The sequence below is a fragment of the Protopterus annectens genome, chromosome 11.part0, assembly GCF_019279795.1.
Source record: "Protopterus annectens isolate FY-2018-M chromosome 11.part0, PAN1.0, whole genome shotgun sequence".
NCBI classification, from domain to species: domain Eukaryota; kingdom Metazoa; phylum Chordata; order Ceratodontiformes; family Protopteridae; genus Protopterus; species Protopterus annectens.
The window spans coordinates 987,831,976-987,858,985 of NC_056745.1; the positions used below are offsets into that span (position 1 = coordinate 987,831,976).

Consider the following 27,010-nt stretch of genomic DNA (forward strand, 5'->3'; position numbering starts at 1 on the left):
GGGTCTGAAAGAGTAACACTACTAAAGATTGTGAATATCTGTATGCTACTCATAAACAGAGCTATACCCTGACATGTACAGAGATGTAAAAGGGAGAGAAGCGTAACTGAGTGTATGACACATGCAATGAATTAGACAAAAAACTAAAAGAGAGTGACATACAAATCGACAATTTAACAAACAAAAGAATAGCATAAGGAATTAGGTTAGCATGAAGAAAACTGATCAAATTATATTTTTCATAATAAGCATCTGTGCTGCTAAGTATATGATATATGTTTGTGTGTGAATGTGTGAGCCTTAGAGAGAGAAAGACCATATGTGTGTTGTTACTAGAAAACCACTGTCTAAAAGTCAGGGACTTGAACACATTGTAGCTTGGGGGAATGGAGCGGGAGGTGGGGAATTTTATTGTTACCGAGTGGGGAAGGAGCATTTGGGGAACTTAGGGTTAGAGAGCAGGAGTAAGGTGTAGGATTAGGGAGAAGGAGGTGGGTTTTAGGGTTTTAGGGTTAGGGAGCAGGAGGGAGTTTTGGGGAGTAATTAGGCAATTTAGGTTTAGGAAAGGGATGGAGTTTTAGATATAGGGAGCGGGAAGGAAGTTTTATCTTTAGTAAGCAATCAGGGAATTTAAGTTTAAGGACTGGGTTGGAGTTTTAGGTTTAGGGAGGAATTAGGGTTTTTAGAGTTAGGGATAGGGAGTGAATAGTTATGGACCAAGGATTCAGGTTAGGAACTGGGTGGGAGTTTTAGGTTTAGGGAGGAATTAGAGTTTTTAGAGTTAGGGATAGGGAGTGAATAGTTATGGACCAAGGATTCAGGTTAGGAACTGGGTGGGAGTTTTAGGTTTAGGGAGGAATTAGAGTTTTTAGAGTTAGGGATAGGGAGTGAATAGTTATGGACCAAGGATTCAGGTTAGGAACTGGGTGGGAGTTTTAGGTTTAGGTTCTGGTTGAATTATGTATTATATAGGCTCGGGTATTCAGAGGGCTATATATAAATGGAAGATAGGGCTAGTGGGACTTCTAGCACTTGCTTTTTCAAACAAGTGACAAGGAGCTAATGTGTTGTGAGTTGCTAGCATGCAAGCACCTGTAGTAAACCTGTGTGTGTGTGTGAGTGTGTGTGTGTGTGTGTCTCTCTCTCTCTCTCTCTCTGCATCTGAGTGAGCATGTGTCTCTGTTTTGTATTTACAAGTAGGCGAGCCATTTCCAGCATTTTAGAAAAGTAAAAGTTATTTTTTATGCTACTATCATCACAAAGCTAATGCCTTTTTTGGTATTAAGAAGCTTCTGTGATATAGGATTATTCTGTCCTTCAATAAAAATTGTGTATGTTTTTTATTATCAAATAGTAGCTTATATTTGCCCACTTTCTGTAATTTTGCTGATCAGACAGTAGAGAGAATGTACACTGCATAACATCACCAAAGGGGACATGTCAGCCCAGACAAGGAATAATGCCACTGTTTAATTTAGACACAGAAGAACAAGAGATTACATTCATGCAGTGAATGACACTGATCATTTTGAGTACAGAGATTCAGAATACAAAGCTAAATGTTTGATCTATGTGAAATCTAAGAATAGAACTAATAAACTCCATACTTGCAATGTTTTTTTTTTCTAAACATGTTTTAAATGGGTATGTGACAACTTATTTAATACTAGTATACTAAAAGTCATTGTACTGAATGCAAAAATCCGGAAATGTCAGAATGATGAAGCTTGCTCCCCTACATGTGCTCAAGATGTAACTGCAAAAGCATTATTATACAATTCTTCCTCTAAAACGTGCACGCTGATTGGCCAGCCCGACCAGCGTGCCCGTTATAAATCCCTCAATATACTAACGGAAAAAGATCCGGTCGCCCGGACTTTTTCCGTTAGTATAAAACACTGTCTCGCTATGTTAAAAGAGTTTAACATAGCGAAACAGGTTTAAAAAAAGCAACGCAGATCTCCGTTGCTTTTTTTAAAGCTGTCTCACTATGTTAAACTCCTTTAACATAGCGACACAGTGTGTAAAAAGCAACGGAGATCTTGTGATCTCCATTGCTTTTTTTTTTAAACCTGTCTCGCTATATTAAATGGGTTTAACATAGCGAGACAGCTTTAAAATAAGTAACGGAGATCTCCGTTGCTTATTTTAAAGCTGTCTCGCTATGTTAAACCCATTTAACGTAGCGAAACAGTAAAAAGCAATGGAGATCTTGCGTTCTCCATTGCTTTTGCCCACAGCTCTGATGTACTGCGTAAGCATGCGCAGTACATCAGAACTGCCACGGAATACCAGACAGCGGAAGGGCAGCAAAGAGGCATTATACAATGCCATTATTTAAGAAAAGTAATTATTTCTTTTCTTAAATAATGTCATTGTATAATAGCAATAACCCACTTCTGGGTGTGGGTAATGCGGGATTTAACCACAGTTCCCACATTACCAACACCCAAGCGTGGGTTATTGCTATAGTAGCCCATTAGAAAAAAATGACAAATGACATAACATTGAATTCTTTTCTCAAAGGAAATCATTAAGAATGGGGTTTCTAGTAATGTTTCACTTCTTTAAGAAGATTTCTCCCTTGTTCGAGTTGGCACATGCATGGAGTTGGTATACGTAAGTTGGAGATGGGGGTGCCCCCACATCACATCTATGCAGAGGGGCTTGCCCACTGCAAAAAAAAAAAAGAAAAAGAAAAAAACAAGAGATAAAAAGTTCTTCACCCTTTTGGATTTGGGGCATTTTTTTTCCACCTTTTGGAACATCAACTTTCAGGAAGTCAATGTTTCACAGTAGAACAGATGAAACTTTACAGTGTTGAATTTAAAATACCTAATACATTCATGTACTACACATATACTCTTTACTAGTAGACAACCAGTCAGTGAACAGTATCCCCACCCCACTTGTGACACCTGGAAATGATTGTTAACATCGGTCTTGTGAGGCGGAGCAATTCCAGCTCCCTAAACATGAAGGAAAGTGAGTATTTTGATTCAAGATTTTAACATTTCAGCAGGCAGTTGACATTCCAGTACTGTACATTCAGTATAATGACTTTCATTACATAGCTTTTCATTAGGTTGACATGGACCAATTTTCAATATATGAGGCAAGGTTTAGTGAAGTTTTTATCTTCATATATTTATCATTGGAAATATTGAAACATGACTTTGTAATGCAAAACTCAAGCAAAACCCAAAAATGACGAAAAAAATACTGTTTTCCTTGAATCCTAATCTCATGAAAAAAAGAAAATTTAAAGTCCTCTTTCTTGATAATGCAATCATGTAAGTCACTTCTCATAGCAAATTATTAGGGATGATAGTGGATGATAATCTTACATTCAACTTGCATATACAAAATTGCATAAGAAAAACTCATAGAAAAACTAGGGATGCTTTACAGTACCAAAAACTTTCTTACCAACACAACTAAAACTACAGTTATTACTACTTATCTCCTCCCCACACTTTTTTATGGCACTCCTATCCTTACTAACCTCCAGGCTTCACAAAAATTAGAACTTGAACAATGCTATAATAAAGCTGGTAAATTTGCAACAAATATCCCTTTCAAAACCTACCACTGCATAGCACAAAAAAGCCTAAATTGATTAGAATTGTCTCACCAACTAACATATACACAGCTTCTTACCACCTGTAAAATTGCCTAGCACTTATTTGCCTGTCCAGCATTAAAAAACTTTCTACACAGCTGTGTTCCCAGTCAGTCATTGCAATCCAGTGACCAAAACCTGTCTATCACAAACCTGTCAATCCTGGCATTGTCTGTACTCATACAAGGTTGCTAAAGGCTGCAACTCCTTACCTGTAGTCATCAGGTCAATACCCTCCCTCCCATTTTTCAAACCTACTCTAAAAAACTTCCTAGCTAAAACCTGTCTCTGCTTTTGCTCAAAATCAGGATAACTGTATCCCTAAATGTGAACAAGTACCTTCTCATTCCTTATACCTCCTTATCTTCCTTTTTTCACTTACTTCTTTACTTCTATCAAATTCTCTTCCCTGACTTTCTCTCTAAGTGTACCAAAAGCCTATTGTTTCCAAACTTCATATTGCAATTCCTGTTTGTATTAGACTAACTTACCATTAATTTCTCTACAAACTGTCTAAAAGTTCTCTAAATATTAAGCAATTGCCCTATATCTTGTATCAATTCTTAACCAATGTTTTTATATTATGTCTAATGTATTATAATTATTTAAATTGCAGATGTTTTTGTTTTATTTTGGAAGATTGCAAAATTATTGTTCTTAAAATGTTTTGTAATAATTTGGAGCTTTTCTCCCTGGGCCTCCACTGAAAGTAGACTTCTACTCAGTCGTACTTTCCCCGGCAATCAAATGTCAGTAAATAAATAAATAAAAATCATTGAGACTTTAACAAAAGGATTTCAGCATTTAGTTAATTATGCCACACCCAGGATGAAGTAATGAGTTCCATAACTGCTTTTTTTTTTCTTTCAAGTTGTCAGAAATGTATTAGTGATGTCAGTGAAGCCCAGATGAATGCACGTTATGTTTGTGCAGTACTGTCCAATGCAGGAAAAGTTGATGTGGTATGAAAACAGAATGAATTACCTTTCAGTTATGTATGCTAGTTACCAGGATGAACTCATGAACATCTGCTATATTATATGCTGTGAAGCAGGGGGAGTCACTTCTAACAGCTATATTGCAATTTCCAAGGCAAAGACCCAGAAATCCTAGTTACTGAGCTGCTTAAAGGCACAAGCATGCAAACACCTTCAACAGACAGCACCAAACCCTTTAGCACAGCCAACTATAAATAAAGGAATAGTTACAATGATATTTCAGAATACTGCATTGTCTGCTAAGAATCAAAGCACAGACTGTTTCTACTATACAAGGTAAAGACCATATTGGATAAGTTCTATGTATGCAGAGGGCCAAACGATCCTTCATAAGAATGGCTAGTGATTGCAAGCAGTTGCATCTAAGTGCTGCATTTTTGTGGGATGGCAGTCTGCTATTAAGAAGAAAAGCACAACACTGATGCATTGTTCTTTGAAAGTAAGATCTGTGCCAGAGACATCTAAAGCTTGTTGTTTGAGTGGAAATGACTATTGAGCCTTTTGGATAGTGCTATGCTGGTGATTAATAAACTGAAAATCTGATAGACTGGTCTTGCTGTATTGAGTCCCCACCTCACAGGTGTATCTTCCCACTGAATGACTCATTGCTTCTAAATATGTTTAAACCTATTCCATATTTGTGAATCAATGTCTTTGGAATGACAGATATTCAGAATGCTAATGCTTTCAGTATGAAGTTCAGTTCTCAGATGGGCAGACTCAGGCACACAGTCACACACATATGCACAGGCATGCAGAAAATGCTCACATGCATATATATATATATATATATATATATATATATATATATATATATATATATACATACCTATACATAGAAAAAAAACAAAATAGGCTAATAAGAACATCATTTATTTATTTACATTTGTTTGCCAGGATGGTCCAACTGGGTGCAAGCCCATTTTTAGTGGAGGTCCAGGGAGAAAGGCTCCAGAGAGTAATTACAATAACTATTCATAAAATACAAAAAACAAGGTACACACGTGATAGGTAGTCAATGAGTTACAGAGATAAGTTGATTACAATGTATAATTGGACATACAAAAATCATTAACAAGACTATTAGAGAATCCCAGTTGGCACACCTTCAAGAAGTACATCAAATAATGAGTACAGATAATCATTGTGACACAATTCATGATTTAGCTTTCAGAGGAGAGGGAGGGTTAGTAGGAAGAGAGAGGAAGGAGAATTGTGGGAGCAGATGATTAAATAATGTGAAAATATCTGTTGAATATGCTCAGTTTTGACTCGGCTTATTTTTTTTCTTTTTCTAATTTTTTGTTATTCAAATTTAACTTTCTACAGTCTGACCTATGGGTCCATGTTGCTATGTCTTTCTTAACATTGCAGCCTTGTACATTCCCACCCTCCACCCCCACTGCCAGTTAGGGCAGCCATCTGTGAAGCTCTCACAAGTGGTTTCCCAGACAGAGAGGCACATCTGTTTAGAAAATTAAAAGTTAATGTCTCTGCTGTTTACATAAATTGCATGCATATTTATCAGGGTGCGTGTGACAAAGTGCTGCAATATTAACTCTAGTAAGAAGAACATCTCAGTAGCAGACCACCGAGACAATGTAAAGAAACATACTGTTAATAAACTTAACTACAGAGTGAAAAAAACACTGACTTGTATATGTGGTTAAAGCATTCTCACTGGGGAGAGTTCTGCTAATTTATTGTATATTTATTTAGAAAATACTTCCATTTTATGATACAAAGCTTTCTGCCCAAATGATATCATCAGTTCTGCAGAACATCTCACAATTTAATTTAGTTTGCTTAGATTTCTCAAGCTGTGAAAGTACAGCCAAACATGTCCAGTTGTTTGAAGAAACATATAATGAAAAGCACTTGGCGAGTTTATAGCTGAAGGCATATTATTTGAAATATAAAGTCCATGACATGGGCTGGCACCATCTTCACTGGCAGCAGAAGACACTATTCTAGCTCATGAGAACTACATGCTTCCCTTTAACAGGTGTAAGAATTCGTGGGCAGTACCTCCCAGCTGCTGTGTGCTGGATCCCTTTACATATAGGCCAGTCTACTTTTGAGCTGATGCATAATATTTTTTATGAAGTAGTTGGAGCTTGTGTACTGTGGAAAGCAGGAAAGATACTGCATTTACAGTGTTCAGTATTCCTAATGCTGTGGTGTCTGCCCTTCAAGGTCATTTTATTTCCCCAAGCCATTGGCACTTCAGCTAACAGATTACTAAATAGAAAATAATTGCCTACTGCTGTCTGTTTGTGGTTAGTGCTGTTGAGATTTTGTACCACACTCTATTACTGTCGAGTAATCTTTAACCTTCCCCATACTTTTCTCATTTCTTCTACCGCTTTCTATCATGTATTTTACATCTTGATACACGTAGTATATGTAAGACATATTTTTTTCAGTCTCCTGCATACCTCTCTTGCAACAGACATCCATGATATACCCCAAGTATAAAACAAAATGCAGTGCCTTAATTATCCTTTCTAGTCTGTCCTCCTAAGAAACTTCTAGTTGTGTCAGTTGAGGCAGATGAGGAGATGACATTTAGAAAACGAGTCATACTTAATTCCTGTAACATTCTCTAGTAAGAGGCAGAGCTTTCCAAGGGCTTATAGGATCCACTGTTTCTGCAATACAATGCAGTAAAGTCTCTTTTATGTGTGTATGTACCTTGCAAATTGTTCATGAGAACTATAAACATGGTGCTCCATGTGACCTTCATTTAAAAAGGAAGGTGCCCACTGATGGCTACAGTGGGAAGTAGTTACTGATGAGCAGCACTACTTTAGGAAAGTTACTTTACAGCGCCCCTACCATAAATACAATTCCTGATCCTAGAATCCCCAAATGTACAAAAATAAATATATAAATTACAACTTCAACATTAAAACAATGTATTACAAAATGGGCTGTTACCATTTAAGTGTCGGGGGGGGGGCTTCACTGCATGCCCTGGCAACGGGAGCTGCTCTTCTATGCCTCTGTGATCTATATTAACTCTGAGGTCACTGTACTTTTGAAAAGAGGATATACTCCAAAGTACCACATCCTTAGAGTTAAATAGTGCCCAAATCCAATGCTTCAGTTTTGTCTTGGAATTAGAACAAAGACTTAAAAGGGTAAAGCTACAGGCTGATATAAGGATAATATACAAATGTCATATGAAAAGTGGGCTGACTTCTCTGCTGAAAACTTTATTTTATTTAGTTTTATATGCCATTCTGACTTGAGCACTTAATTTAAATTTAAATTAAAATTAATTTAATTTCATTTAAATTAAGGACCAAAAATGGCAAATCAGTCAAATAGATATAAAGACAGTTAAGGGTACTCATTTGAATGTGCTAGATTTGGTCAAGCCAGAAAAATGCAAGGATCAGCAAAACTATTACTTGCTCTGTGGTTTGGTGATCACAGTTATAACAGATAGGAAGTGAATGGGCAACAGCCTCTTACATGAAGGAGTAGAGATTTTACTACCATGTAAGTTTTTTCACTCTGGACCTGTTTATTCTTTTCAGCTCAACTAAGTTTCATAGATTCATAGATTGTTGCTAGGCTAATGACTTGGGGTGGTGGGGGTCTTTGTAAGCCTAGCCATGTTTTCCCAAAATAATAATGATGTCCTGTATCCAAGCAGGACACTGAGGGCCAGGGATTTATTAGCTACCACTGTCCATAAGGGGACATGGGTGCCAGGCCCAGTATAAATTTCCTATTCTCTAGCGATTGGTCTAGGTCTTAAATTAGGTAATAGTTGAGCTCAGCTTCACATAGATGGGAAGCCTGTTTCATAGGAGGGGCAGTCTCTGGTACAAATATCTGTCTCTTCAGCATGTTCTGTTTATGTCACAGACAAAATTCAGGTCCCTAGATCTTGTATTTCTGGTACTGTTTGCCTTACAAATATGCAGGAGATTCATAAGTGTGGCATTTGAGGATGCCTTGTAAGCCAGTCATAGCTCACCCCTCAGTAATCTATAGTAGACTGAGTAGAGGGAAAGGGCTTTAAGGCTGTCTGCATAAGAAAGGCTTGTTATGCCTTGTGTTTTTGTAAGAAACCTCTGAAGTCAGTCTAGTTCCTACATATGCCTGGTTAGGTGCATACTGAAGGGAGCATTGTACTCTAGGGAGGTAGCCATGGGGGCTATACGTGCCCCTATTTTTGCCAATATTGTTTTGGCATTTTGGGAAGTGGAACATATATTTAATAGTCCCTTTGCAAAATATTGGACCTATTATGGCCGTTATTTAGATGATATAATTATTTTATGGAACAACAGTAAAGATACACTTAAACAATTTTTGGCATTTATTGATGAAAGTACAGACTTCTTAGAATTTTCACATGTTACTTCATTCGATAAAATAGACTATTTCGATATCGATATTAGTAAAAACAACTTGGGTAAATGTTTTGAGACGACCATATTTAGAAAACCCACATACTCGAATACACTGCTGCATTTTGAAAGTTTTCATCCTATACATCAAAAGAAGGCCTTAGTAAAAGGACAAGGGGTAAGACTAGCTAGGATGATATCAAATCATTGGGAATTTCTTGACCAAATCAACATTCTTACTGATATGTTAGCAAAGAGAGGCTATCCCTTGGATTTTGTAGAAAAAACATTACAAGAAGTAGTTATTAAGAGGAATAATGGGCACTTTTTTTCATTGTTAGGTAAGGGTACCAAAACTGTTTACCCAAGTGGGGGGGGGGGGTACAGAATCCAAAACCTTTAATAAAGCTGCAATTTTTAAAAACAACAAGCAGTTTATAGACATCAGACAAATTATACAACATAATTGGAATGTATTTAATATCAATAAGGAATATACAGATATAGTGGGAAAGGTGCCTAATATTGTATATAAAAAAGACATAACTTTGAAAAATATGATAGAGAGGTCACATGACGGATATTATGGAAAGAAAGGCATGTTTAAATGTGGTTTTTGTATGCAATGTCAACATATTATAGTGGGAACTGAGATTGATATTCCAAATTATGGGAAATTTGTATATAAGAAAAAATATTCCTGCAACAGTAAGGTAGTTGTTTATTTGGCAAAGTGTTCTCAATGCCCCAGTTTTTACATAGGAAAGACGATTAATGCATTTAGAAGTAGAATATATCAACATTATTATGACATCAAAAAACAAGACATTAAAAATGTCCTGGCTTTGCATACTAAAAACAATGAAGGACACTATTTCAAGTTTTGCATTATAGAGAAGTTTCACTAGGTGAAAGAGGTGGACCCCTTAATGACTACCTAGAGGCTAAGGAACTTAGGTGGCAGTTGAGGACCAATGCAATACAAGAACCAGGTTTAAACAGCAATATTTCTATCAGCTCTACACTAAGATTAAAAGCAGAAGGCTATTTATAATTACGAACACATATATACATATATTTTTATAAACATATGATGTCATTTGTGGCCATTCTTAGAGTTGTATTTACATGGTCAATATTTTTATGGATGTTGTCTCGATTTTGTATGTATGTAATTTTATTTTTAAATTTAATTATTATGATGTCATTAATTGATTAATTAATTAATCATTTGTAAGTCATTGGAGCAAAAGGTTTGTGGGAGTGTATAAAAGGAGGGCCAGTTATTATGTATGTCATTCTGAAGAAGTTTTTATTAAAAAACGAAAGCGCTAAAGCATACTTTGTGGATTCTGGTTTATTCCTTCTGGTGGTGATTTAAAGGTTTGTGTGCTTTTGAGATTACGTGGTAATCTATAGTAGACTGAGTAGAGGGAAAGGGCTTTAAGGCTGTCTGCATAAGAAAGGCTTGTTATGCCTTGTGTTTTTTGTAAGAAACCTCTGAAGTCAGTCTAGTTCCTACATATGCCTGGTTAGGTGCATACTGAAGGGAGCATTGTACTCTATGCTTGCTCTGATGAGGGCAGAGTAGAGTGGGTTAATGATCTATTTGGACCTAGGTGCCATTTACTTATAATTTGTGGTTACGTAGTTGTCAAAGGTAAGGCTAAGGAACTTCCATTCAGATGGATGTGACATAACTGTACAATAACTAAGCAAAAGTGTTTGTGTGTGTGTTTGTGAGTGAGTGTGTGCAGACATGCATGCACTCACTCGTTGTGCACTTGTGAGCATGTGTGCATGGGTGTGCTCCCGCACTTGCACGCGTGCATGTGTGTTTGTGTGTGTGTGTGTGTGTGTGTGTGTGTGTGTGTGTGTGTGTGTGGTGTGTGTATGTGTGCATTCTGTGTCTGCATAAATCGGCATGTAGAGCACAGTGAAGTGATGTTTACTACCTGTAAAACTCAAAGATATATAGCTGTATGGCTGAGGATTTGCAGCTGAACAAATGGAATGAGGTAAGGTAAAAGCATGTATACAGAAGAACTCTTGAACATTTGTAAACTGTAGTATACAAAACAAAATTATTTCTTTATTTTATTTATTATTTGTTTACTGATTAAGTGAACTATTTTCAGCCACAATTTGGATGCCTAAGCACAAATGTCTACATGTTCAACATAGTACATTACAGGAGAAGAAATATATCCATATCAGTGAACATTTGTAACAGAGTTATACATATTACACTTCAGTGTAAGTGATCCTTTGGTAACACAGTTACACGGTTAAATGAAAGTGCATACTTATTCAGTATGATACATTCCAGGATGAAGATTAAATCAATGTAGGGGACTAAAAAGAAATAAGTAAAAAGACACTGAAAAAGACTGAAACAGAAAATACTGACAACTTGTACTAAGGTGGGGGTTGTTGCCCTTTCCCCACAGCTGTTGAACCTCAGGGTGGGTATATATAATTAACACAAGGACAACTTTGAAAAATGTGTTTCAGTCTTGTCAGATTTTTCAATGGCTTTCTATGAGCTTAGATTTTGTCACAAGCCCCCATGCACCACCACCACACTGCACATTTCATGCAACTATATCTTAACATATTCTGTATCTACTTTGTAATAACTCCACAAATACATGAAAATAAAGGTAAGAAGTGACATTTTTCTCCAAGAACATACATTCCTAATGACTGGGATATATGGCTGCAAGTACTAGTGGATTGCACAAGGTTAGTAATATCTTGTGCCTGAGCAGAAACTACTACTCCAGTGCCAGGATTTATAGACACTATGGATGTTCTGTATACCCTGAGTCAGCAGCATAAGTTCCCTTTAGGAATTATGTCACCTTCTAGACCACATATAAGACTTATTGTCCGGCTCCCATTAATGGGACTGTGCACCTATCTATGAAAATGGTGGCAAATAATTAAGATCCAGTTTCAGAAACAACTTATGATTTTTGTAGAGGTTAAGAGATGTGTGTGGAATCATAAAAGTCTATTCATAACACAGAACTGTGTCTTCCAGGCTATACTGCTAGAGAAACTGATTATCGCTAAAGGAGACCCCCCCTGACATTACATTTACTATTACTTTTTGCACATGAATGTAAAATTAATCATTTGACTCTGATTGTCATATTGTCTTTTATGGATATGCTTGTCAGGAAACCTACAGCAAGGTTTGTATTAGAAACAAAACACTGGAAACATTTGGAATGCAAGATTATGATGTTTATTTTGTATGCTTTTATTTTTTAATTAGTTCTTTCAAACCATAAGTGATATTGTTGTATACTTTTATCTTTAATGGTGATTATTTAGATATAAACAGCAACCTCAGAAGCTTTATTGTAGAATAAACTATGTTATATAATTGCTTATTGTCATTATTTTTAATAGTGTTCAGCTTTCAATGCTAAACCACTAATATACATTGGAAGAACTTTAAAAATATTTTCATTTTCTATATACTTTATTTTTCTTTTTAAAGGAGTAACGGTGAATGGGAAGTTAATAGGAGCTCCAGCACCTGTCAATGGCCATAAGAAACAAAGAACATACTTCAGTGCCTTAACGATTCTTGTCACTAAACCTGTCAGAGCATACATTGAAGCCACACCTTCTAGAGTCATCCTGGACAGCAAAGACAGACTAGTGCTTCCTTGCGACAAGACAGCTACGGTAGAGAGCCAGGGGCTGTTGATAACACTAAATGCAAATTCCAACATAACTGTGACAATCCAAGACACCATCTCATTTGTAATCCTCTTTCATCAGTACAAGAACCCAGCTCCATTCCAAAGAAATCATCTGGGATTTTACATTGCCAACAGCAAAGGGTTATCTGCCAACACACATGGTTTGTTAGGTATGTATATTTGTATTATATGTCCTCTTAATTCCAGAAAGTGAAATGGTTGAAAGAAAATCGACATTTTCCAGTAATCTTTCAAATATTCTCCTTCAATTACTATCAATAAATTACAATATATTAAATCTGAGATTGCGCTAGCAGATTGCTGCACAGCATAAAATTTAAATGTTACATAAGCATTCCTGGCTAGAGTGCCTTATATTTAAAGCCTGCATCTCCTTCCTAGTGCTGTGTGGGGTTTTGCCAACTGATATGCTTTCTTCTGGTATCACAAAAATGCCATATTTGAATTGTCAATCCTCCAAATTACATATATGGTATAAAATGAGTCAGTGTGTGCATGTGTGTGCGTGTGCGTGCGTGCATGTGTGTGCATGTGTGTGCGTGTGTGTGTCTGTGTGTGTGTGTGTGTGTGTGTGTGTGTGTGTGTGTGTGTGTGTGTGTGTGTGTGTGTGCGTGCATGCGTGTGTGTGTGTGTGTGTGTGTGTGTGTGTGTGTGTGTGTGTGTGTGTGTGCATGTGTGTGTGTGTGTGTGTGTGCGTGTGTGTGTGCCAAAGTAAGACTCATCTCTTGACAGATGACTTCCATCTCTGACTCTTTGTTCCCGGAAAGCTGCTCCATCTCTTCATTCTACTACTGCTTTGGTTTCTGCATGCTTAAAAGCCCATGCTCTTCTCTTAATAGACCATGTTATCTTCTTTTCCCTCCCTCTGCTTCCATAGCCTGCTTTGCCACATTTTGCCACATTACTGCATACAGTTCCAGTGCCTGTGATAGCCTTCCACTTGCCATAGTTGCTGTAGCAAAGTAAACACATCTGCAGCAGTTGAATAAAGCAAACACCCTTTTTATTTTTTTTTTACCATCTCCCACCATGATCTGATTCTGAAAACCACAAAGGAGTTTCAGACTCATACCAATTCTATAAAGGTATATTCAATACACAGCTATGCTTAGCTTAAATTCTGCTGTAAGCCATGATCAGACAGTCCTGATATAAATATACTAAAACAGTATTTGCAATACATGAAAGAATAGAAATGGAGCTGGAAAGGATAGAAAGAAAAAATATTGTACCTGATATGCACCCCTCACAAGACCTCAGATATGGAGGGTATAACAATGACCCTTTGTCCCCTTTTGCCTTGCCATTCCTTCTTTTTATGTCTATAATAAGTTACACTTTTTATTACTATTCTGCTGTATTTTACCTTTCATCATTTGTGCTTAAAAGCAAACAAGTGTGCTGACACGGATATATCATTATCTTGGCCCTGGGCCCTTGTATGCATGAAACTTTTATTTATTTATGCAATTATTTTTATTTTAATTTTGTACTTATTTGTTTGAGTCATCATTCACTAAATACATTTATATTGGAATAATAAAAAATAACCTTTCCACAGCTTCTCTAAGCCACCCACAAGGTGCTGGTTGTCCTCTTACCCTCATTCCATATTTTTGACAACTTCTACTACCTCCTGAATGGTAAATGAGGTTACTGACCCCTTTGACATTCAAGAATCAAGGTGGTAACTTTTTCTTTGACCTCCTGTGATGTCAGATGTCCTGGAAGACAATATGGCAGCCATTGAGGCATGCCATGACAGGAACACAGCTTTAAGATGGAAAATGACAAACTCAACAACTTGCAATCAGAAGCCTTGCTAAGCATCACTAATAAACCTCAGATGTCCCAAACTCTTACATGGTGCAGAATGTGGTGTAGATTGACCTCTTCATATGGCTAGGCAGGTTGTTATTAACAAACATCCAACAAACCAAAAAAGGAGAAAGAAAATGCATGAAGTGCTTTCAGGATCCCTAAAAAAACCTTGAAAGTACCAGAAACAAATTACGCAAACAACCAAATGTATCAAACAGCACATGAAATGTACAGTATTTCTCATTCTAGGAAGTAAGAGGATTGTATGAAGAACTAGTAGCTAGGCACAAAATAGACAATCAACAAATCCCAAATCACCCAGTATTGCCTCAACAGTGCATGACAAACAGTGTACATGGGAGTCCCTCACAGGCTTTACGTCTGTCCCCAGCCCACACAGTATCCAGTATGTACACTGCCTCTAAGGTACACATACCCACCACAGTGGAAAACCGTTGCGAGTGTTACACTGCTATGACCCTAGAACTGCCCTCTTTATGGCTGTGACACATGGGCTTAACCAGCAGATGTGCATGTCAATGATCCAGGCACAGATGTCTGTTACCCACAGCACTGTGATGATGGTAAGTGTACTCCATGGCCTCTAGGATAACATACATTATGTGATGATGGTAAGCATACTGCATGGCCTGTAGGATGACATGTATTAATTGTACTGTGACATGGAGTATAGGGGCAGGGAGCCCAAAGTGCTACTGAGGATAAATGTGGCCTCCAGAGAGGTCTCCATCAGACACATTGCAACCAACATCTGGTATGCCTCCACTGGCCATGAGTCTGTGATCATGAGAGGCCTGTATGTAAAAAGACTGGCCACAGGTTATCTCAAGTAAGACTACACAGACCATTGTCAAGGCAGCATCTCTGTTGCCTGTGGGCATACCGCCTGCCATCTCCTGGATATTGACGAGGTTATTAGTGATGGTTATCATCAGGCTCAACAAACTGGATGCCACATCAGGGATTGTGGGATGGCCCCATAGTTTTATTTCTTGCTTACCGCTAAGGACATCATGCCATGAGTTTGCAAGCCAACACAGTGGATTCTAACAATTTTCATATCATGAGAACTCTACCTCACCATTGAAGGATGTGATGTTTATCTACCCTCAACTTCATGAATGGCTTTCTACTGGTTATAGTGTTCAGTTTTCGTTCCCTACCCCATATTCTACTCTTAAAGAAACCTGACACTGTTTCACCTCACCTATGCAAATTTTGATTTTTGTGCAGTGATGCACAATGTGGCCAACACGTGCATTGTCCTATATAGAATAGAAGTGATAATGCACCCATCATTTTATTCTGTGTTGTCTGTGGCAAGGCCCATAGCTGTGGACCAGATGTTACCTCTTTGTTGGTGCTGCACTGTACTGTGCCACCTCTGTCTCAGCTGTGATATTGTTGTTGCTGCTTGATCTTCTCCTGACTGCCCACCATGCCCTTCTGCCACTGGTATGACTTGTGTGAAAGTTCCTTACAAGATGATCACCTGCTGCTCCATCTGTTTGCACAATGCCATGCTGTGTATCATGGCACAAACAACAAAGATGCTGCTGCCTATATTTGCATTCTGTTGTACTCCTCCTCCTCCAGGGGCTGGGGTGAAGACATTGAAAGCATGCCTTCAGTACTCCAAATACAGGTTCTACTACATTACATGTTTCCTTACTGATAGTGTTATAAGCCATATCCTGCATGGTTTCCAGGTTATGTATTGAAGATTCTAGATCCTAAAATGTATTGCCTGTAACTCACACCGTATGATGTATGGCCTGATTCCTGCTTGCATTGTACCAATGTGCATAGAGCTGTCTATCATGTATGTATGTGCACTTTGCAAGTGGATGACCTTGTGGGAAATACCTTCACAGGAACCTTTGGTATAGGTCAGACAAGTGCCAAATATGTGAATCCTGGGAACTTCCCAGGTGCAAATGGACACATTATATATAATGACCTGGATATCACAATTCACCTGACAGTTCAAGAAGTGGAAGCCCTTCCTGTCAAAGTAGCATAGGCCCACTGGACCAGGTAGGGTCTTGATAGCATTGTGTGCATTCTATGGCTCTTAGGATATCAAAGAAACAGGTTATGCCATAAAAGGCCTGCATAGTATTGGTTCTCTCCTCCACTGTCCTGTGGAAACAGATATGGTCCTCCACATTTCACAGTATTATGTCAAGGAAATGGGTTAGGAGTCATAAGGCTGTCACCTGTAGTATCCCTATCATTGTCCCCATAAGTCATGGGAACATCCCTGTAGATGAGATGGTTAAGGCTAAATATACCTTTGCATACACAGGAAGAGCCATACTATGCATCTCACTCAATTCTGCATGTGATCAACACAGATTGACAAGGTCTCTTATTGTATTTCTGTCCACTCTCAGATGGTCAACATTTTGTTGGTCAATTTGCAGGGGACACATCAAGTACTATCTGTACCTCCTCCAGTGGTATGGAGGCCTTGATATGCAATACTGTGAGCAAAACCTCCATCAGATCCCAATGTATGCTCCTATGTTACAGCTGCTGATATTCCATGTACTGCTCCCACTGTATACCACAATAACAGCATTCAAATTAGTATACAGCCATAGTTAAAAATTTCTAAATTGGTCTGCCATTTTATGTTCTTTCATTTGCATAACTCATGTAGTTCATTTGTGTGGGGTTCCACTACCATGTCATTATGTGCTCATTAGATTGCACTGCATACAGAAAAATATTTGTTATTCCATATCTGCACTGCCTGTGTCTTTGAATCGCCACACCCTGAACATGCATGCCGTAAGGACTAATTTGAACATTGAACTGCATTAGACATCTGTGAATCCCAGCCATATTTACCAAATACAAATAACAGTAATATATTTATTATGTGATGTTTATTAGTATTGTGTTATGTTAAATGTTTCAAACCAAAGAAATAATGTTTGTCATCCAATAGCTGTAATGGCATATGCATTTTATGTGTCCAAAGCCATTTTACAGCAGAAGCTGTTCAGATTTTAAAAGAAAAAAGTCTGCCTTTTAGATTATGAAACATGAAAAACAGCAGTCATATCACCGAAACATACTGTGGCATTATTACAAATAGCAGCTGTCCTTTTCACACATACACACTCACATGCACATGCATACACACACACAAACACGCACGCATGCACACACACACACACACACACACACACACACACACACACACACACACACACACACACACACACACACACCTGTTAGAACACCTGATTGACATATCATAGTTTATACAGCCATTAGAACTAAAAAACAAAGACAACCTAATAAGAAATGAATCCCTACAGTGAAGGTATCTCAAATGATAATTGATTGCAGGTAATTCAGTTACAAAATAATAGTTTAGGTGTAAAGATCATACTGTACAAGAAGCTGTTACTGATTACATATTGGTCCAAATTATAAAGAATGATTTATAAAAATGAAGAGAAGAGATTGTGCAAACTGAGTCAAGAAGACATTCAAAAAGAAAAAGCCAATGGAAAATATGTGAGATATGGAAAAATCTATCTTATGCATTGTCTGAAAATAAATGGATTAAGAAAATCAAGCTAGGCAAAGAATGCAAATATTGGCCTGCCAAAATTATGGCAAAGCAGAAATGCAGGAAAACAAAGACAATCATTCCGAAATTTTGTTGTCATGGGAATAAAACAATAAAAGAACCAAACAGATGCTCATGTTCTGTCCTCAAATGTTATATTAAGAAATGCAGTTTAAGATAAATGCAGTAATTTGTGAAATAGGCAAGGTAAACTTGCTTTCGGCTTGGAAACTCAATGCAGATGCATATGATACAATAAATGATTTAGTAGAAGAATCATACCAGATTTGTATTTGCAATATTTTTGGGAACGTATTTTCATTCAAATATGGAACTTGAGTGTTCGCTTCTGAACTGAAACATGTATAGTAATCCCTCGGCTGAGTTAGAATACTTTTGTAAATGAAGGCGAGTTCCATACATTTCCTTGGATTTTGGTAATTGTCTTTTTCTCAGCAGTTCTGCATGTTTCTGTGTACAAAAAACATTATTGATAGAAGAATTAAATGCATTTATTCAGGCAAGAAACTCAAAATGGTAAATTATTTTTTTCCCCAAATTACTAAGTAAAATGTATGGGAAGTCATGATTTTCTTTGAACATACAAAACATTAAGGGCCAGACAAAAATCCCATAGACATCTGATTATGAAGTTACTGATCAGAGCTATTAAACACTTTTGAAAATTAAGTATATTTCATGAAAACCCAGCATTACACTTCCATTATAAATATATATATATCCTTGTTTCCCGCCTTTCCTCAACTAGAATAGTCCCTTATACAGGCTTTGCTGTATTCTGGACTTTTGGATAGTTCCTGTGTTGCCCATTTCCTTACTTGGATAGAAGGAAGTTTCTTTGCTCACCAGTGGGAGTGGGGAGCCTTGAGCAGCCTATCTGTCCCTGAAGGAGTGACCTCAGCACAAGAATCTTGTAGTAATTGGCCGTTTTGGGCCATTTCTAGCTCTTTGAAGTTCTCTGCATAAAAACCCGCTTTGGCGCATTTTTTTCACTTATCCTACTCAGCAGCAGCACCTCGTGGTCCTGCAGAGTGGTGCTAGCAGCAGAGAAATGAAAAGAGTGACTGCTTTCAAGATATAAGTATATTTTTTCTGTTACTACCTGTGCGACCGTCCTTTCTCGCCGAAAAGCGAGTTTACACTGCTGATTTAACTGTTATAAGCTTGTTTTTGTGTTTTTTTATTACCTGCACTTAGTTTAAAAGTTTGTTTGTTATATTTAACTGTTGAGGCTCCCTACTCAAGTGCGCTAGCCTGTGCATTGAATATACTGTAATTCTCCTGTTGTTTTCCTGAAAAAAGAAATATCCTTGTTTCCCGCCTTTCCTAAACTAGAATAGTCCCTTATACAGGCTTTGCTGTATTCTGGAGTTTTGGATAGTTCCTGTGTTGCCCATTTCCTTACTTGGATAGAAGGAAGTTTCTTTGCTCACCAGTGGGAGTGGGGAGCCTTGAGCAGCTTATCTGTCCCTGAAGAAGTGACCTCGGCACAAGAATCTTGTAGTAATTGGCTGTTTAGGGCCATTTCTAGCTCTTTGAAGTTCCCTGCATAAAACCCCGCTTTAGCACGGCTTTGCATCGGGCAGCGCCGCTTAATCGGGTTTAAACTATTCCCGGCTCCACAAAGTCTGCTCTTCACGTTTTCCCTTAGAACTGCTCTATCTCTCAAATTAAACACCCTATTCTCAATCTAGGGCCCTGCACTTGCCCAAATAAGCAATCTTACAATCTAGCACTAATAAACTAAAAGCACTACATCCTCATATACTCTCCAATATTACCTTGTCCCCTATTGGTCCTTTTTAATTAAGTGATAAAAGAGCTCTCTTTACTACTCTAGCATGTCCAAAGGTCAGTTAATGGTTTCCTCTCCAGTCCAGCTGGTGAATCTGGGAATCTTGAGGCAATGTTACAACTGCCTCATGTACACGGACAACCCTCTCCTCCTCCAAACAGGTTCAAACATATGTGAGAGATGCAACCGTATAGCCAAACTGGAGGCTGAGCTCTCTCACCTCAGAACTGGTGTAACCAGTCAGGAGGAGAAGGTAACCTCACACAACACTAATCCAGTCTCACATAGTCCTACCACAACAGCAAACCAAACACATAAATACACAAAAACATACTCGGAGGCTCTAAATAAAAATCTACCTAAGCAGCAGAGACCTCCAAAGCAGACACCCAAGCAAACACTACCCCACAGCAAAACACGTGCAACACATAGCTCACAAAGTCAGTGTGCCAAACAGTCACAGCCCTTAAGGCTGAATAACACACCTGATACACTTGTAATAGGTGATTCTATAGTCAGACACACTGACGTCCCGCTCACCAGGCTGAATAAGGAGAAGGTCACAGTGAGCTGCCTGTCGGGTGCTAGGATCCGCCACATAACGCAAGCACTCAGGTCACTCCAAAGCAAGTACAAATATGATTATTTCATAGTACATGCTGGTGTGAATGACCTGAGACGTACCTCCCTCGACTACATGAAAAGAGACATAGAGGAGCTCTCCGATCATGTAGCCCAGGCCGGTATGACCCTGACCTTGAGCAGCATCTTACCCTCACCTAGAATGATGCCGCAGTATAAAGACAAAATGATCGATTTTAACAATTGGCTAAAATTTTGGTGTCATTCAAAGGGGATCCAGTGCCTGTCAGCCTGGGATGACATGCTCGACAAGCCACGTTGCTTCACTAGGGACGGCTTGCACCTGTCACCCCTGGGCTTTTGGATACTGGCAAAGGCTCTTGCCACCCCCATAGTGCCTTTTTTAGGCAAGGCTCAAAAGACAAACCCACCTCCATAGAAAACACAAAGAACAAGAAACTAAGGGTAATGCTGCTAAACGCCAGAAGTCTGAACCTCAAAATGCATGCACTCGAAGCTCTCCTCAGTATGGAGAACATCGATATCTGTTCAGTGACAGAAACCTGGTTCAAGGCTCCAGAGAGCACCCCAGCACTGCCAGGTTATACCTCATATCATGCTTTTCGACCCCAAAACTTGGACCGAACCACAAAAGGAGGGGGAGTATCCATATTTATCAAGGATACCCACACCTCCAGGTTAGTGGCGTTGCACGAAGCATCAGAAACCGTCCATGTGCAACTAACAGTGGGCAAAACTGCCTTTCAGTTTATAGCATACTACAGACCACCATCTCAAAATCAGGAATCCCACTCGGCTTTCCTGAAAACATTGGAGAACACGAAGATCTCTCCAAACACCATTATATTGGGTGCCTTCAACTACCCAAACATAGACTGGGAACATTACTCAAGCCCCAACACCCTAGCCCAAAGGTTCTTGGAATTTATAAACTCAAATGCCATGGAACAACTAGTCACAACTCCCACAAGAGGGGAAAACATACTTGACTTGATCATCACCAACATGGGGACCCTATGCTCCACACCAGAAGTATACCCCTCATTGGTAAGATCAGACCATAAATTAATTTCACTGGATATCCAAAACCCGACCCCACCCCCAGCCCAGAAAACCACAGTGAAAAACTTCTCAAAAGCAAATTTCACATTTCTCAAAACCGAGGTGAAATCCTTCAAGGCCCCCGGGCCAGTGGAAACTACGGCCCAAACCACAGAATCCTATATAAACGCATTCTATGGACACCTCCAGGAATGCATGGATCATGCTATCCCAAACAAAACCAAGACCCAATCGTCCAAAGGCAGGCGTCCAGTCTGGTGGACCTCAGCCATAAATAAGTTGTACAACAGAAGGAGGAAGCTACTACATGATACAGCAAAATCCCTAAAAGGGAAAGCATCTCTGATCAGTACTAGCAAAAAATTACGATCCCTCATAAAATCCTCCAAGGCCAGCTTCGAAAGAAAAATTGCACAGGACACTAAAGATAATCACAAGGCTTTCTTTAGCTATGTTAGGAACCTGGGATGCAACTCCCAGATATGCTCGGAGTTGATTCTAAACGACAAAAACTACACTGAACCCACAGACATTGCCAACATACTGGCAGACAGGTTCAGTGCAAACTTCTCCCCCCCTTCCCCTCCAAAAGAGCAAATATCTATCCCAGCAGAGTGCAGTCTTCCTAACATCTCAGATGCTCAGGTGAAAGCCGCCCTCTCCAAAGCAAAAAACACTGCTTCAATGGGAACAGACGGAGTCCCGGGTTGCATCCTACATGAACTCCAAGAAGAACTAAACCCTCACATAAAACTGCTGTACAATCTCAGCCTCACTACAGGATATGTACCCAAAGAATGGTGTACAGCAACAGTGGTCCCACTCCACAAAGGTGGTGCCTCAACGGACCCTGGTAACTATCACCCCATAAGCCTGACTAGCCTTATCTGCAAGGCCATGGAGAGGATCATCATGGAACTCATAAACAAAGACATTGGGGACCTACAGACACTAGATCCTACCCAATTCGGCTTTGTCAAAGGCAGATCCTGCCTCTTGAACCTGGTTGACTTTTTCGAAACAGTCACCAAGGCCATAGATGAAGGGAAGATAGTCCACACAGCCTATCTGGACCTCGCAAAGGCATTTGACACAATACCCCACTCGGGCATCATAGATAAGCTATCCAGCTTAAATATAAACCCCTATGTCACAAGATGGGTTGCTAACTGGCTCAAAAACAGAACCCACAGAGTCAGAATTGCCGAAGCCATGTCAGACTCGAAACTGGTTACAAGTGGTGTCCCACAAGGCTCTGTTCTGGGACCTCTCTTGTTCGGCATATACTTTTCTGAGGTACAGGCCAACACGGGAGGACTATGGCTGACCAAGTTCGCAGATGACTGCAAACTCGGCACCATAACTGACTCTCCAGCTGACATGAACATCCTCCAAAAAGGTCTCACAGAGACAGATAACTGGTGCCAGAGCCATGGCCTAAAGCTAAATGCCAAAAAGTGTATAGTCATACCCTTTGGCAAAAACAAAGTGCCCACAAATTACCACATAGGTGGTAACCCATTAAGTATGGAAGAAGTAATTAGGGACCTGGGGACCCAAGTTGCTAGCAATCTCTCCTTCGACAACCACATCACCAAAGTGGTTAGAAAGACCTTATACATAGCCCACCTTATCACGAAAGGATTCACATCTAGATCAAGTGAGGTAATAGTGCCCCTTTATTCATCCCTCATCAGGCCCATCATAGAATACAATGCCCCTTTTGGGATGTACCTTACCCGACACCTGCAGCAACTAGAAAGACCCCAAAAGTACCTCACAAAGAGGATCAAGAGACTCCAACAGATCCCATATGCTGCCCGGTTAAAAAAAACTCCAGCTCTACTCAGTTGCATATCGCCTACTTCGTGGTGATCTATGCCTGACATACAAAGCTATGTCCAACCCTGAATTAATGGACATGCCCCACCTCAGAAAATCTAAATCCCTCAAAACCACGTGCTCGAGGGACTTGAACCTCAGCACAGAAATAAATAGAACATGTTGGAGGGACAGATTCATAACCCAGAGGCTCCCTTTGCTCTGGAATAGAATCCCAGTCCATGTTAGGCAGAGCACCTCACTGACTCTCTTCAAGAGGAATCTTGATGAGTGGATGGGAGATCGTAGGTTTACCCCGGGGATTACTTCTGTGTCACTACTAGACAGAGGCACGATAAACTAACCTTAAAAATGGCACAGCAAACTCAAATCAAAGGGTGGCAAAAACCAAACACACTCGGGCTAGGCTTATAAATGCCCCAGGGCAGATAGCCTAGTATGAACCTATAAACCTATGAACCTATGAAAATGGAGACAAGGACAAAAATCCTGCAGATTTGTAAGCATTTTTAATACAAGGAAACAAGAACCATCATAATGAGCCCTATATTAACACAGTATCCCAAAACTGTTGCCCTACATTGGGAAGTCATTTACCCCAGGGAACTACTACATTGCCAGTACACCCCTAAAAGTTGACCTAGCTGTTCTGGATTTGGGAACTTATGTGGAAGTGACCTAACTTTTGGCTAACATGTACTTCTAAAAAACAAGCAGAAGAATGACAAACTAATGACACCAACAACCCAAGCGGAGCGGCCAGGAACAGCTTCCCCAGGCAAAGACCAACCAAGACATAAAAAAGATGCTTTAATAATGTAAGCGCTTTCGGTGGGATTTGTGTCTCACCTTCATCAGACAAAATTATAAACATGCACAAAACCCTTAAATGCTAGAGCAATTCAACAATTAACAAGCCCGTTTACTTAATACTATCATCAATAATTAAACAAATAAATTAATTACACAATAATTAACTCATCACAATAGCACTATTAAAGGTATATGTGACAGAAAGTTGCCTAAAAACAGTAAACACCCTTACACAATCATTAAGCATAAATATTGATAGGTATTCAACGTGCAAACCTGATAAAACTAACACTTACAGCAAACCTAAGAAATATAAACAATATATGTTAAAGTGTATGCATATATAAATAGATTAAAATATAAATATATAACCATATTACATAAATGAAACCAAGGATAAAAACGTATAACTTTCACCTACATAACGCCTTAAGTTTTAAAACACTCATGATTGAAAAAAAAATCATTTAAACCAGGTAGTGAGTATGCTGAGGTCTTAATTTGCCATAACAACTCCTGCTCCTCCAGGAATAATTGCCATGGTCCTCCTCTGGGGTCAAAACAGATTTGGCACAGTACTGAAAATTTAAACTTATGGAATGGGTGCTCAATGACATGTCTAGCAAGGGCATTGTTGATATCACTTCTTCCTATAAAATAGTTGTGCTCATACATTCTTTGTTTTAATTTCCGTTCCATTTTGCCTATGTAAAAAGAGGGGCATGAATCACAGCTGGCCACATAGACCACCGCTTTAGAGTCACAACTAAATCTGCCCTTGATCTTGTATGTTCTATCATTAATAGTGACTATAGGACCTACGTTGATACACCTACGTTGGGAACAAAAGCCACATTTCATCATACCCATTGCAACATGCTGCGAATAATGGGTCAGTTTGTTACTATGATGTTCAACCATGTTTTTGAGGTTCATTCCTCTCCTATAAGTGAATTTAGGTCTAATGCCCACTTTGCTAAAAATTGCTTGGTCCTCTAATAAAACTGCCCAGTTTTTGCTACATATTTCCTTTATTCTTGCAAAATCAAGAGAATATGTAACCGTAAAGTTCAAAACTTGGCCATAATTTTTCCTGTTTGTTATATCAGTCGTCTGTACCTCAACATGAATAGAAGAATCATTACAGTCAACAAAACTCCTACCAATAAGAATTGGTTTAAAATACCCTGATGCCCTCTTTTCTTGAACTTCAAGGGAAATTTCAGATAGAAGATTATTGGGGTACCCTCTTGCTAAAAACAGACTTAAGCCTCTGACATTCATCCTGGAAGTCGCTATCATCAGTGACCATCCGGGCAGCCCTAACCAGTTGACCTTTCACCACCGCCTTTTTCTGGTGGTACGGGTGATCACTTGAGAAATGCAAAAATGCATTTGAGTATGTAGGTTTTCTGTAGATTGAAGCTTTATATCGTTTTTTTGTTCACATCTTTTTCTATTTTTACATCTAGGTAAGTGATACTCTCACTACCCATAGTGTGCGTAAATTCAAGGAAATTCGTAGTTGCTGTGATACTGTCAATAAATTCTTGTATTAGTTCTACTTCACCCTTCCAGACCAGGCACATATCGACCTGGTATCTGGTATACCAAAAGACATTTTCTTGGAGCAGTTTGTTGGTGAATAAATAATTACGTTCCCAAAAAGCCATAACACTGTTGGCAAAACCTGCTCCACAGGGGGACCCCATAGCTACCCCCGTGTTTTGCAAGAATATTTCTTTATTAAACATGATGTAATTACTAGAGAGTACTAAGTCCAGTAGTGTTTCAACCAAGCCAACTTTATTGTCATCGGCCCTCTTGGAAAGCATAAACTCTCTTGTCCATTCAATTCCTAAAGTCTGGGGAATTACTGTATATAAGTCTTTAACATCAATGGTCAAAAAAGTGATGTTATCATTATATTCTAAGTTGTTAATGCTTTCCAAAAAACCCCATGAGTCCCGACAAATCTGTGAGATCCAAATTTTTTGGATATGTCCAAAGCATTTGACACAGTCTCACACCAAATCCTGCTAAACAAACTAAACCAATATCACCTATCAAATTCCACTCTTACCTGGTTCCAAAGCTACTTAACTGACAGGTACCAAGCTGTGAAATGGGAAAATTCTCTCTCTCCTCAGCTGCCCATAACTATAGGAGTCCCACAGGGTTCTATCTTAGGACCACTACTATTCACAGTCTTCACAAATGACCTCCATACCTCCACACAGCATGCATCTATCATTCAGTATGCAGATGACACTACCTTAATCTGTGCTGCACAAAACATTCACACCCTCCTGCAAACAACTCAACTAGCATTCTTTGACATTGAAAACTACCTTACCAAAGCCCAGCTTATCCTCAACCCAAAGAAAACTCAGCTTATGATTATAACCAGTTCTAACAAAAACACAGATAACAGTCAATTCACTATCCACTCCACAAATGCTACTCCAATCACTCCAGTGGCACAGGCTAAGCTATTGGGAATAACCATAGACTCCCACATAAAATTTGATAGTCATCTCAACTTAACTATTAAAAAAGTACATGCCAAACTGGGATCACTCTACCGTATCAAACCATTTCTTCCAAACAACACAAGATCAGTCATTGCTCGCTCCCAACTTCTATCCACCCTACTCTATGCATCTCCCATTCTGACTAATCCCAACAAAACTGAACTAAGCAAAATGGAAGCCTG

At 38.9% G+C, this 27,010-nt stretch overlaps 1 protein-coding gene across 2 annotated transcripts in view; it reads left to right on the forward strand.

The window, feature by feature from the left end:
* The window catches only part of ITIH5 (inter-alpha-trypsin inhibitor heavy chain 5), a 752,947-nt gene that overhangs the window by 696,966 nt on the left and 28,971 nt on the right, over window positions 1-27,010 (forward strand). For both annotated transcript variants that reach the window (XM_044088360.1, XM_044088361.1), the window contains one exon: window positions 12,499-12,876. In XM_044088360.1, the coding sequence (XP_043944295.1) occupies window positions 12,499-12,876 (378 nt within the window). The remainder of the gene's footprint in view (window positions 1-12,498; window positions 12,877-27,010) is intronic.